The sequence below is a fragment of the Carcharodon carcharias genome, chromosome 13 (assembly GCF_017639515.1).
Source record: "Carcharodon carcharias isolate sCarCar2 chromosome 13, sCarCar2.pri, whole genome shotgun sequence".
Lineage (NCBI taxonomy): Eukaryota > Metazoa > Chordata > Chondrichthyes > Lamniformes > Lamnidae > Carcharodon > Carcharodon carcharias.
Window position 1 is genome coordinate 118,605,449 of NC_054479.1, and position 13,808 is coordinate 118,619,256.

At 40.8% G+C, this 13,808-nt stretch overlaps 1 protein-coding gene across 6 annotated transcripts in view; it reads right to left on the minus strand.

The window, feature by feature from the left end:
• Window positions 1–13,808, minus strand: part of LOC121285789 (tyrosine-protein phosphatase non-receptor type 12-like) — a 106,655-nt gene that overhangs the window by 11,893 nt on the left and 80,954 nt on the right. For 4 of the 6 annotated variants that reach the window (XM_041202604.1, XM_041202603.1, XM_041202602.1 and 1 more), the window contains 3 exons: window positions 8,802–8,879; window positions 3,431–3,528; window positions 3,286–3,316 (listed from right to left, as the gene is read on the minus strand). In XM_041202604.1, coding sequence (XP_041058538.1) covers window positions 3,286–3,316; window positions 3,431–3,528; window positions 8,802–8,879 — 207 coding nt within the window. The remainder of the gene's footprint in view (window positions 1–3,285; window positions 3,317–3,430; window positions 3,529–8,801; window positions 8,880–13,808) is intronic. The other 2 variants (XM_041202607.1, XM_041202605.1) reach the window with 1 other exon arrangement.

The window sequence follows — 13,808 nt, forward strand, 5'->3', positions numbered from 1 at the left end:
ATCTCAGGTTCTTGGAAAAGATGATTTTGCTCACAGTTTCACTCTCCTGGATGGACAATTTCAGGGACACATCTAACATGGCAGATATTTTGCTGAAACATTTTAAGTCATGATGAAAACTGGTCTACAGAATTTTCAGCAAAGCATGTCAGAAAATACTGGCACTTGAAAAGATAAGTGAGATGAACTTAAGTATCCAAATCACGAGGCACCTTCAAAAGAAGCCCACTAAACAAGCTGCTATTATTGAAGTAGTAGTCAAAAGTGCAGGAAAAAAAATTGTTTATAAGTGGAAGTTGGCCTTGATGTTCAAGGGTATATAATTTATTTCTACAATTCTTAATCTAAACTAGTCCAAAAAAAATGGTCAATATTGGAGACAGCATCCAGTGCATACTTTGGATATATGGCCGTAGTATGTAGTTATTTCAAGATACTCTGCAGCAGGCCATAATGCATAAAATTATCAAATGCTAGTAATACAGAGTGGGCCAGAAAATATATGTTAATACTTCACAAAACTGATCAGAATTTCCTCAATTAAAAGTAGAGAATGTAGAGACATGACAGAAGTGTAGCATGCTTGGGAGAAACAGGTAACTTTGGCCTCAAGGCTTTCATCACTCCCAGCCACGAGGGGTTTCCTCACCTCATAGCTGGCTCTGTGTTTTTGTTTACTCATTCACAAGATATGAGCGTCACTGACAAGTCCAGAATTTATTGCCCATTCTTAATCACACAAGAGACGATGGTGAGCAGACTCCTTGAACCACCGGTGTCCGTCTGGTGAAAGTGCTATTAGGTTGACAGTCCCAGGATTTTGATCCAGCAACAATATATTTCTAAGTCAAGATAGTGCGTGACTTGGTGGGGAACTTGTAGTTGGTGATGTCCCCACCAACCTGCTGCCCTTGTCTTTATTGGTGGTAGAGGTCATGGGTTTGGAAGGTACTGTTGAAAAAGCCTTGAAGAGTTGCTGAATGCATCTTGTAGATGGTACATACTGCAGCCACATTGCACTATTGGTGGAGGGAGTGAATGGTTACGGTGGTTAAATGGGTGTCACTCAAGCAGGCTGCTTTGTTCTGGACAGTATCGAACTTCTTCAGTGTTGTTGGAGCGGCACTCATCCAAGCAAATGGAGAGTATTCCACCGCAGTGCTAACCTTGTGCCTTGTAGATGGTGGCTAGGCTTTGGGGAGTCAGGTGAATCACTCACATCAGAACTGCTCCTATAGTCATAGTATTCATGTGGCTGGTCAATGATGACCCGTAGAATGCTGCTGGTGGGGGATTCAATTATGGTAATGCCATATAGAAGACTAATTGATGGAGGATGACTGCTATGATTACTCAGCCAGGGTCCGGGAGAGGTGGACACAGAAGATACCAGGGCCCGTGCCTCTAGGGAGGCCCAATGGCCAAACAGCTTGTCAAATTTGGATAGTCAGTGGCCAAAGCAGCCAATCTGGCATGTACCCGTCCCAACTGACAGGCTCATCGGCCAGTGATTGCCGTTATTTTGAAAAACGGCGCTCATTGGCTGGGTTGTAGGATGTGCCAGATTTCCCAGTCCCTCGCCTACCTCATAGACTTCTGTTTGGACCTTGTTGCCATTGAGTATGCATGCGAGCAAGTGCAAGTGCGTGTGAGTGAGCATGCATGCAACTGAGTGCAAGAATGAGAAGCTGAGACTGGAAGTGAACCGGGGACACACGCACACTGCTCATGTAGGGATACAAATCCACCCCCTCCTCCCTTGTCAAAAGCCTATCTACATAAACGGTGGAGAGAAGGGGAAACCCAGGCTGAAGAGTCTGTATCTCTCTCTAGTTCTGCTTAAGTGAAAAGGCAAAAAAGATTTAATTAGCTAGCTCTGCTGCTTGGCACTTTTTAAACGATCCTTTTCGTTAATTACTAATTTTTTTAAATAATCAATTTATTGCTTTGATGTTGATTTTATTTGGCTCAGCAAGTTATATGTTTTCTTCATACCTTAACTTTTTTTTTAAATTAACGTTTAATGTTGTGACAAACCAAATCTCAGGCAGCTGCTGCTGGGTTTCTTGAAGGGAAATAGGAGGTTCACAAGAACTCCAGTTACTTTTTGGAGTGCTGGCAAAAAAGGGTTTTTTTGCTCTAATACAAACAGGAAATATTAGAAATGCTCAGTACGTCTGGTGGCATCTATGCAAAGAGAAACAGAGGTCAGTGACCCTTCTTTCAAAACTAGTGCAGATTGTGGATCTGAAGCACTGACTCGGTTTCTCTCTTTCCACAGATGTAGCCTGGCCTGCTGAATATTTCCAGAATTTTCTTCTTACATTTCAGATCTCCAACACCTGCAGTACTTTTCTCTCCTATTATATGCTCCATGCTGGACATTTGTAAGGGCGGTAAGGTTCAATTTAAAATGAAAAAATATTTATCACCCAACATAAAAGAGTATTTTTTTGGTTAAGAAAGCCCATCTGTGTGGATAGAAATGGCGCATGATTACAGGTGAATTGACTGGTGCTCACTTTTGCCATTTTTAAACTTAGAAATAAAACCAGGAGTCATGCACCAATAAAATATGACACTGTTAGTTCAAGATATTCTCAATTATACACAGGATGGTTGTTTGCGGTGCTTTTGAAATTAAAATCTTTTGGATGCTGCTGTCCGGCTATTGCATAGGGCCAGGTTCAAACAAGTAGACCTGTTTGCATAATACAAACAACCCAAGTTGTGTGTAATTTTTGGACAAAGCCATGGTTGTAAAATGTACCACACTGAAACTTGAGCTTTTGATGGGCTTTATAAATAGAGGCATGGAGTACAAAAGCCAAGAAGTTTTGCTAAACCTATAAAAAAGTTAGATCCACTGTGACAATGGTTCCCAATTCTGAGCTCTCAAAGGATGTGGGATGGAAGGTTAAGGGATGTGGAATAAGGGGCCTGGAAACAGGAGAAGTCCCAGGGCCCATGATTTCTCTTCCTGGCCCTCTACTAAGCACCCCAACTATCATCGCATCATGTGATTACCACAATTGTCAATGGTCTTTCATGATCCAGCAATTCCTAAGCCTCGGGAGTATATAGAACATAAGACTTTGAGAAATTCCTAACGAGCTTTGAAGTGCAAAATGGACAGAAAAAGTTGATGCAATCAGCATGAAAAAAAATCAAGGCGGCAATAATTTAACTTTCCATTCAGTAGGTACAAATTAATAGATTTGAGATGAAGTATAAAGGAATAAATAAAATTGAAGTAATTTTAAAAAATGATTAGTGGTTGCTTACTCATTCTTGAACTTCGAGGATTTTTCAGGCTCTGTTTTTAAAAAAAAGGAAAAATATTAAAGTACCTTTCAACAATCCAACATTTCTAATTATATCTACATGATTTTAATTTATTTAAATATGCCATTACACTAGAGTGCATTACCTTACTCCTCACCATCTTTACTTGCTCAACAGTCTGTGATTGTGGAAAACCACTCCATTCGGCAGACTTCCCAATATGATCAGGCCTAACAGGAGAGCCTGTGGCAAAAAAAAATTGATTAATGTTAAAATAAAATTCATCAAATCATTCACTCTAAGACTTGCATTTCAATATCTTAATAATTAGATTCCATTTACTAACAAGTTCTGGGTGCTACAGTAATTTGTACCACAAATAATGACCAAGAGCAGAAACTGCTAAATAAATCATAAATTTGAAGTATTCAACTATGAATCATTATGCGATAATCACATCACAAGCTTGGATCCTTCAGTGGGGCAGATTAGAGTATGTATCAACAAGAGTTAAACCATGAAAAAAATGCAAAAAGCAATTGGTATAGGAAAAATGTGCGCGCTAAAATGGCGTATTTTTTTTTAAACATTGTATTCAACAGTATTTTTCTGTCAGCATGTCACCATTCATCACCCAACATAGGGATTGAAACCATGACCCTGGGATTAAGAATTCCATTACCTAACAACTGAGCTACTGAGACAGGCAGACAAGGCTTCAGTTTATCATTTCATCTGAAAAATGGCATCGCCAAGACAGCATTTCCTCAATAGTGCATTGAATTGTCAGCCGAGATTGTGATTGAACCCAAAAGATTCTCACTCAAAAGAAATGACACCAACGACTGAGCCAAATTCACATCATTAATGAAACAAATTAATCAGGCAAAGGCAGTCCAGTATTGGCTTTTAAAGGGAAGGTCACACTTTAAAAAGCATACAATTTGTTAAAAAAAAAATCACAGACCGAATGGCTCAGATCTTCTGGTTTCTAGATGGTCGCAGACCAGACATACCCTGAAAGATGTACCATGAGGCCCCAGGGAAGTCCCAATGCAAGGAATCTCTGGGAATTATCCAGCAAGTTTCAACTTCTGATGGATAATTCCCCTGGATTGAGACCCTCCACAAAATTCTCCAATTCAGTGTGTGCCGGAGACCTCGGAAGGTTCCGATTCACTCACCTGGTTGTTAGGCAGGAAATATTAGACAGAAAAAAAACCATGTTAACTCCTGGGTAACTATACAACTGACCCCTGACTCTCCACTGCCCCTTCTCTCAACTCTCCGAGCATCCCTGATTCTTCCCCCAACCCTCCGAACCACTGCCCGCCCCCAACTCCCCAAACCCGATTCTTCCAAACTCAACTCCTGACTCGCGCCTCCGCACCGCCCCCCCCCCACTCCCCCCCCCACCCAAATCCCCCAACGCCTGGCTCACCAGCCTAGTCTAACCTCACCACCTTACCCAATTACCTCACTCACATTCACTAACACAGTAAAAAGCTCTTTAAAATGTCCCAAAGCTTTTCACTGCGTTAATGAATGAAGACTTACCAAAAATGTGGCAGCTAATGCCAAATAAGGGGTGTGGCTTGGCTTCCCCCGACAAACCTACACTACGAGAAAGGGCTCCCGAAACAGGTTCGGAAGTCCGGGCCAAAAACGTGGAGCTCTGGTGCTGTTGAAGAAAAAAGGGAGGGAGATGACAATCCGACAGTGATTGCCACTCTTTGGAAGATTCGTCCCAATATGATTCACCTGGATTTTCTAAAAGCATTTGATAAGAGACTTATGGAAAAGATAATGGCACATAGGATTAAGGAGAATGTAATAATGAACAGAGATAGCTCAAGGACAGAACACAAAGAGGTGACTGAGAAATTTCCTAACTGGAAAGATGTAAGTGGTGGTCCACAGGGTTTATCATCAGAGTTGGCCTTACTTATTTTATGCAGAAGTGATCTGGACATAAAACGAGAGAAACGATAAATTTGACAAAGGAAATTGGATAAGACATAGTTGGGCAGGTAGCAAAATCAAGCAGCAACATTCACTCAATTGCACATTATTGCTGCCACATTCCTGAAATAGGCAACGTTCCACTCACCATTTCATTTTATTATTAACGTACTCTTACCAAGAACATTTTCTTTTTCACAAAATTAAATGGTTTTACATGGGCATTATAAAGGGAATAGTACAAAATATCTGATTTGGCTACATTAATTATAATTTCTGCACACTGACCAGTAACAGGTCTGATTAAAATATTAATGCAACAATTTTACATTTAAATAGTATCTTCGTTGTAACAAACGGCACAAGGAAAGAAATGGACACCGGTCCAGAGGAGATAGCTTGACCAAAAGCTTGGTTAAAGTGGGTCATAAGGGAAGTCTTAAGGGAGGTGGAGGAATTTAAAAAGAATTATAGAGCATGGATCCTAGGCAGCTAAAAGCGCAGTCAACAATGAGGTAAAAGGGAGGTTGGCAGGGGCAGTGGATGCTAAGAGTCAGAAGCACAGATTCCAGAGGAGGCAGAGGAGCTGGAGTAGGTTACAGAGATTGGAAGGGGGAAGCAATGAAGCTATAAGAGCAGGTCAGAGGCTGGGAATTCTGCAGCAAGTAACTCCCCTCCTGATTCCCCAAAGCCTATCCACCATCTACAAGGCACAGGTCAGGAGTGTGATGGAATACTCTCCATTTGCCTCGATGAGTGCAGCTCCAACAACATTCAAGCTCAACACCATCCAAAACAAAGCATCCCACTTGATTGGTACCCCATCCACCACCTTAAACATTCACTCCCTCCATCACTGACGCACAGTAGCAGCAGTGTATACAAGGTGCACTGCAGCAACTCACCAAGACTCCTCAAACAGCAACCTCGAAACCCAGAACCTCTGCCACCAAGAAGGACAAAGGCAGCAGATGCATGGGAACACCAAGTTACCCTCCAAGCCGCGCACCATCCAAACTTGGAACTATGTTGCCATTCCTTCACTGTGGCAGGGTCAAAATCCTGGAACTCCCTTCTTAACAGCACTGTGGACAACATCAAATGGACTGCAGTGTTTCAAAAAAGACAGCTCGCCACCATCTTCTCAAGGACAATTAGCGATGTGCAATAAATACTGGCCTAGCCAGCGACGCCCACATCCAATGAAAGAATGTTTAAAAAAAATGGGGATTGGGGATGGTGAGTGAGGGAGACTTGGTGCAGAATAGGATCTGGGCATCAGAGTTTTGGATGAGTTCAAGATTAGAGGATGGAGGCTGAGAAGCTGACCTGAACAGTACTGCAATTATCAAAACTTGTGGCGATGAAGGCATGGATGAGAGTTTCTGTGGCAGTTGGGCTGATTTAGGAGGTGGAAGCAGTCCTTCTTTGTGATGGCAAGGATTTAGAGATGGAATCTGATCAAGGTCAAACAGAATGCTAGGGATGTAAACAGTGTGGTTCAGTGAAGATGGTTGGAAGGGAAAGGAATGAAATTGGTGGGAAAGGCTAAAGAAAATAGTTTTGGTCTTCTCTATGGTTAGCTGGAAGAATTGGGCTGGATTTCAGACAAGTAGTCTGACAACACATAGACATTATGGAAGAGTCTAAACGAGGTGAAGAGGTGCAGCTGGTCCTCAGCATACACTGAAAGTTGATTCCATGTCTGCACAGGATGGCATCAAGGTTCAGCATGTCAGTGAGGAAGAAGAACTGGGCAAGTATAAGTGCATGAGGGAAAAACCAACATGCTTCAGAACAGGTCACAGGTTTGTACTCTCAATTCAGCACCTAGAAATTATAGAAGATTGTTTTTATGCAATCATGGGAAGATCAAAAAAGGCTGAGCATTCACCCATATGAAGGGAAGAAAACAAATGGCTGACTATGATTTGCCGAAGCATTGCATGATTTATGGCTGGCAATTAATCGTTATGGCAGCAAATATTATTGCACAACTGTTCAACTCGGATGGGAGGAGTGCGCAGTTTCTTTAGTGCCACCACTCCATAGATCGCATCACAAGTGTAAATGTTTTATTCACCCATCAAAATGGCCAATTGTTTTCTTTTGTTATTGTTAGAACCAGAATAAAAAAGACTTTAACCAGGCCTCTTTCAATAAATCAATCATTCTGAGTTTATTATGAAATGAAACTATTTAAAAGCAAGTTGCAAAGACTGGTTAACATTCAATTTGTAATCCGGGAGTGTAGCTATATACCCCTATAAATCCCAATAAACACAGAAAGGACAAAACAAATAGGGTCTCTGCAGAGGTTAGCATTTAAGGGAAAAGAAAACACTTTTTGGCCAATGAAAAAACTGTGTAAAAGGATAAAGTTTGAAGGATTTTGACATTGTCCATCTGGTGTTTCTGCATGCAAAGACAGATCATTGATCACAGTAGTTGTCTGGATGTTCTTTCCAGAGGAGCTTTGGCATGGAGGACAGAGCACGACCGATGTCCTTGGGATCTTTCTCTCAACTTAGCTTCTCAGGTTTCCAAATACAGATGAGTTATACTGAGGTGAGGATTTCTAGCTGGATACTGATAACTAAACTGAATTTCAGACAAGGCAGGGAGAAAGTGAGTTGGACAATCTTTTCCTTTTCAGTTTATTCCCAAAAAAAAGAGTCCAATACAGAAACTCATCTCAGTCAGATGGTTTCCAGAAAATCACCAGGACCCTTCAGTCTCGGAAAGCAATAGTTTTTTTTCTCCAGCAATTAAAGTTCAAATAAACAAGTGGTTCTTATCTCCTCAGTTGCCTTGCTGGTCGTTTAGCTGAAGTCATGTGACTTCTTGGAAAAGGCAGTTTGCTCACAGTCCAAAGTGAACTTATAATTTTTTTTAAAAAGGTCAGTTCCCAAGAAAGTGTCCAAATAATTCAACGTCCTTCCAATTCTTAAAAACATATAGTTCTAGGAGATATGTATTCATAACAGTACTCAATTCCAAATTATTGCTACTGGGTGTCATTATAATAAATGTATATATCATTATATGGTGAAATATTGCATTCTTGCCACTAGATGACATTATGCACTGTATACTGATACCTACCTTGTTTTACAGCACCACCCAGTGGCAGATATATGACACTTCAAATCAATAAGATGTTGGCTTTAAATTTCTTCTTTGTTACACAATGTCAAGTAGCAGTACATATCAATCCTGAGATTGCAGATTTGATTAGATTAATCAGTTGGACTTAGAGATTTTATATAGGCCCCAGATAAAATAACATCTACTCCTGAAAATTCAAACTTGAAATTACTGTTGACTGATTGATGTCTTGGGACTGCCTAAGCAATTCACACCAACCAATTTATCCGGCAAAAATGAGATCATTCTACTACTCTCTCCATTTGCAGTACTTAGAAAAGTTATCCTGTCCAGCTAATTATGGTGGCTTAGTGGACCCATGAATAAAGTATGATTCACCAGTGCCCACACGACTTGAACATATGATTTCAGCAACTTTATAACAATTAAAAAGAAACAGATCTTACCGGATTCATTAGCCACAACAAAAGATTCAGGAGTTCTTTCTGGCAAAGGAGGTGGACTGTCTTCTTTGATTCCAGAACCTTTCAAAATAAAATTTCAAAATTGATTTGATTACTACCATTCCAGTTCCCCTGCTGCAGCTTTGTAGAGAGTGTTTTCATCAGGCGTTTAAAGCATAGTAGGCCTGATATGCTATTATGAAGACAGCAGGAAATTCGATATGCTAGATAAAACATTTCTGTATTTACTGTCATACTTAATACAGGAGCTGCTACTCTTGCAAGAAAGTCAGAACTGTACACACTTTATTTTAAGTACTCATTTTGCCAAGTTGCAAATGCAGAGGGGAACATAATTCAGCAATCATACAATGATACACAATTGACAGGAGGAATTGGCCAATTTTGTAACTAGACATACTAAATGGAGTATAGTTGGTATCAAATGACATCAGAGGGATAGTTAGCCATGTCCAAAAATATTAATTCTGTTATCTAGTTGAAATTACTGAACAGCCACAGGTGAGGTTACCGCAGCAATTGATTTTAGCCATCATGTGTATATTTACTCAAACTCCACTTAGTGCAAAACTTTGCAGTGTGCCTCCTGCACTGAAGTTTGGAATTCTGGCATGAAGTTATCAGATACAGTACATCCTGGTGCAGCTTCTAACTTTTTGTCCAGCGACTGGATGCAATCAGTACATCATTTCTGTCAATGCGATTCCCCAGAATGTTGACTTGCATGAGCTCTGCTTGATCCAGCCCTATACACTATCCAGAACATGGCTAGATGCTGTCCACACTTTATCATGATGTGCCCTGCTGTCACTACTATTGGTTGGGCTCACTGTCTTCAGGTGCCTTAAGTGGTTGTTCCAATGTATCAAGCTGACCACAATGACAGCTCCAGTCGCCACATAATGTTACTAGTTTTCAGCCATGTTCCATATAATTTTAGCAATGATCAACAACTAAGGAAGTAAAGCATAACTATTAAAAACAACATGCAATGCTTTTTGGCTTATCATTTTACCAACAAACACAAAAAGTTCTAGTACATGTCCATACTCCTGCAACTATTAGTATCGAGATCATGGCATCTTTAGTAGCTATTTTATCTACTAATCAAAATTGCATTAGCCAAATCAGATTCCCAATTTAGACACATGTGGCTAGTGTGTTAGATAACACTAAATTAATAAAAGGTTTAACAGGAACTTGAGTTTTTTTTGTTTGATTATATTTGCAGAGTAATATTGGTTTTAGAAAGCACATAAACTAAACCCATCAGTAGTAGCAAAACTCTATATATTTTCATTGATTTTGACAATTATTGTATGACGCAACAAAACTAAGCAAAAACAGAAATGCCCCATTTCTCAAAAACAGTAGCTCGAGCAACACCAGATTGTCATCAGTTTGTCAAGTGACAATCCAATTCATACCATTAAAACTACAAAAAAGACGTAGTTGGAAATGCATACATTTTTGCCACTACAACTGATGCCATCGCAAAATTGGACAAAATGAATTGTTCCTATGCATTCAGTTCATTTAGAAAAGAAAGATGTTATTGTCATTTCTGAGTCAAATTGTAACCAAATATAAACAGCTTAGTTAATAATCACATGATGCATGATTATGCTATGGGAATAACTTCAGATTATGTTCATTATCTCAGAGACCATTTTAGCTGGCAATTTTAGGTCAGGTTGAAGCTATCAGGCCAGATTTTGCTGTAGCTGGGCACATAACAATGTCAATGTTAGTTGGATTTGTCCCATTTTTACACACTAGGTTGCTAAAACAGAAAGTTGATAATGTCACAGCAAGGGAAACAGGGCACCTGGGACCTGAGTGAACAAGGCAACCCTTACCCAATTATGTTGATGGTTTGAGGGGGAAAAGAATCAGCACAAGAACGGAGGAGAAAGTGTAAATTGGAGTGGGTCAATTCAATGCCACAAAGAAATATAGAAAAAGACGGTGAGCACGCTTAAGGGTGAGCGTGCGTGGGAGAGGCAGAGCGAAGGGAATAAAAGCAAGAGGTTTAAATTTGACATCTTTAAACTCTCCAATAATACCTGAAGCAATGGCACTTCACACTTACAACAGTTAATTTTCAGTGCTAGTGGATGATTAACAGTAATTAGCATAGTTAACATAGTTAAACATAATTTAACATAGTTAAAAGGGTGCTTATGTTTGAGATAACAAGACTTAACTTTGTGGCTAGTTTAGTTCAAATCTACTGCAAAAATAGCAGCATCGCAACATTTAATGGATGTCAATGGTGAGGCAGACAGTGATATGTCATTCTCACAAAGCTAACAGTGGAGTGGCTAAACTGGGATGCTAGTTTTGGATATTCAGATTTAAAATCAGGCATCTGCTCCTCACCTGAAGTTGCTGTACCATATATGCATAAACAACAGAAAGAACCAATAGCGTCACTGTTATATTGGCAGTGGAATCTAGCCAATCCTATTTGCTAGGAAAATTTAAGCACATAATTTTCTCCAAAGTTATGGTGAAAAATGGATAAAGCTTCCGAACTTTCTTTTTATTCATTCATGGGATATGGGCGTCGCTGGCTAGGCCAGCATTTATTGTTCATCCCTAATTGCCCTGAAGAAGGTGGTGGTGAGCCACCGCCTTGAACAGCTGCAATCCATGTGGTGTAGATACACCCACGGTGCTGTTAGGGAGGGAGTGCCAGGATTTCGACGCAGCGACAGTGAAGGAATGGTGATATAGTTCCAAGTCAGGTGCAGGCTTGGAGGGGAACTTTCAAAGTGGTGGTGTTCCCATGTCCTTGTCCTTCTACATGATAGAAATCATGGGTTTGGAAGGTGCTGCCCTAGGAGCCCTGGTGAATTCCTGCAGTGCATCTTGTACATCAGCAGTGGAGGGAGTGCTGCCACTGTACATCAGCAGTGGAGGGAGTGAAAATTTGTGGGTGAGGTGCCAATCAAGCAGTGCTTTGCCCTGGATGGTATTAAGTTTCTTGAGTGTTGTTGGAGCTGCACTCATTCAGGCAAGTGGAGAGTGTTCCATCACATTCCTGACTTGTGCTTTGTAGATGATGAACAGGATTTGGGGAGTCGGGAGGTGAGTTACTTGCTGCAGGATTCTTAGCCTCTGACCTGCTCGTGTAGCCATAGTATTTATATGGTTAGTCCAGTTCAATTTCTGATCAATGGTAACCTCCCTGGATGTTGATAGTGGGGTATTCAGCAGTGGTTATATCATTGAATGTCAAGGAGCAATAGTTAGATTCTCTGTTATTGGAGATGGTCTTTGCCTGGCACTTGTGTGGCATGAATGTTACTTGACACTTGTCAGCCCAAGCCTCTATATTGTCCAGGTCTTACTGAAGTAGTCCATGTCCAAATGCAGTATCTGAGGAGTCATGAATGGTGCTGAGCACTGTGCAATCATCAGCAAACATCCCCACTTCTGACCTCATGATGCAGCAGCTGAAGATGGTTGGGCCTAGGAGACTACCTTGAGGAATGCCTGCAGTGATGTTCTGGAACTAAGATGATTGACCTCCAACAACCGTAATCATCTTACTTTATGTTAGGTATGACCTCAACCAGCGGAGAGTTTTCTCCTGATTCCCGCCGACTCCAGCTTTGCTGGGCTCCTTGATGCCATACTCGGTCAAATGCTGCCTTTATGTCAAGGGCAGTCACTCTCAGCTCACCCCTTGAGTTCAGCTTTTTTTTCTATGTTTGTCCAAAGCTGTAATGAGGTCAGGAGCTGAGTGGCCCTGGTGGAAGCCAAACTGAGCATCAGTGAGCAGGTTATTGCTAAGCAACTGCCGCTTGATAGCAATACTGATGATCCCTTCCATCACTTTACTGATGATCGAGACTGGACTGATGGGGTGGTAATTGGCTGCGTTGGATTTGTCCTGCTTTTTGTGTACAGGGCATATTTGGGCAATTTTCCACATTGCTAGGCAGAAGCCAGTGACGTAGCTGTACTGGAACAGCTTGCAACTGAACAGCATTTAATGAATAACAGGGTTTGTTACAAACGTGAAAGTGAAACCAGCATTAATGTCCTTCGCTTCTGTATACATCCAACTCCTGCATGGCTGGAACATATCACTAAATTTTGGCAAACAATACCACACACCACAGAAATATTAATACATCATAACTGGCATCCATTTCATTCAATCTGAGACATCTGGAGTGAACAGGCAGCGTTGTCTTTAATCCCATGCACATTTTCACCAAATAATGCAGCGGAACTACATGAATGTCAAGGCCAATTTTATAATGCCACATCCACTGAGTTTGATGTAATATCTTAATTTATGAGACTTTCCCATAGCCTCTCTGATTCTTACTACCCCATTCTCAATTATTCATAAATCTGGATCTAAAGACACTAAACATTTAAGTATGATTTAAATATCATTTAACAATTGCTCATCTGGGAGAATTCCAACGATTTAATTGTTTCTCCCTGATTGCAAAAGTTGGCAGAAGTCTTTTGGGAGTTTTCAAGTCTTGACCCCCTCTCATTTGTCATCCACATGCTACCTCTCGGTGACATCATCCAAAAGCAAAGTGTTAGTTCGCTAACAGCATTAATGCTGACAGCAACACCTCACTCAACTCCTCCACTAAATTATCAGACTGCTTTTCTGACATCCAGTACTGGATGAGTAGAAATTTTCAATTAAATATTGAGAAGACTGAAGGCATTGTTTTTGGTCCATGCTCCAAACTCCATTCCTAGGTACTAACTCCATCCATCTCCCTGGAAGCAGTCTGAATTAAACCAGTCTGTTCGCATTCTTGGTGTCACATCTGACCACCAGTTGAGCTTCTGATCTCATATTCACACTAAGACTGTCACAGCTCATCTTCTGCTGAAACCCTCTTATCTCTAAGTTATTCAACACGCTCTTGGCTAATCTCAGTTCTCCCTCAGTAAACGTGAAATCATCCAAAACTCTACTGCTTGTGACCAAAGCAGCACCCATTC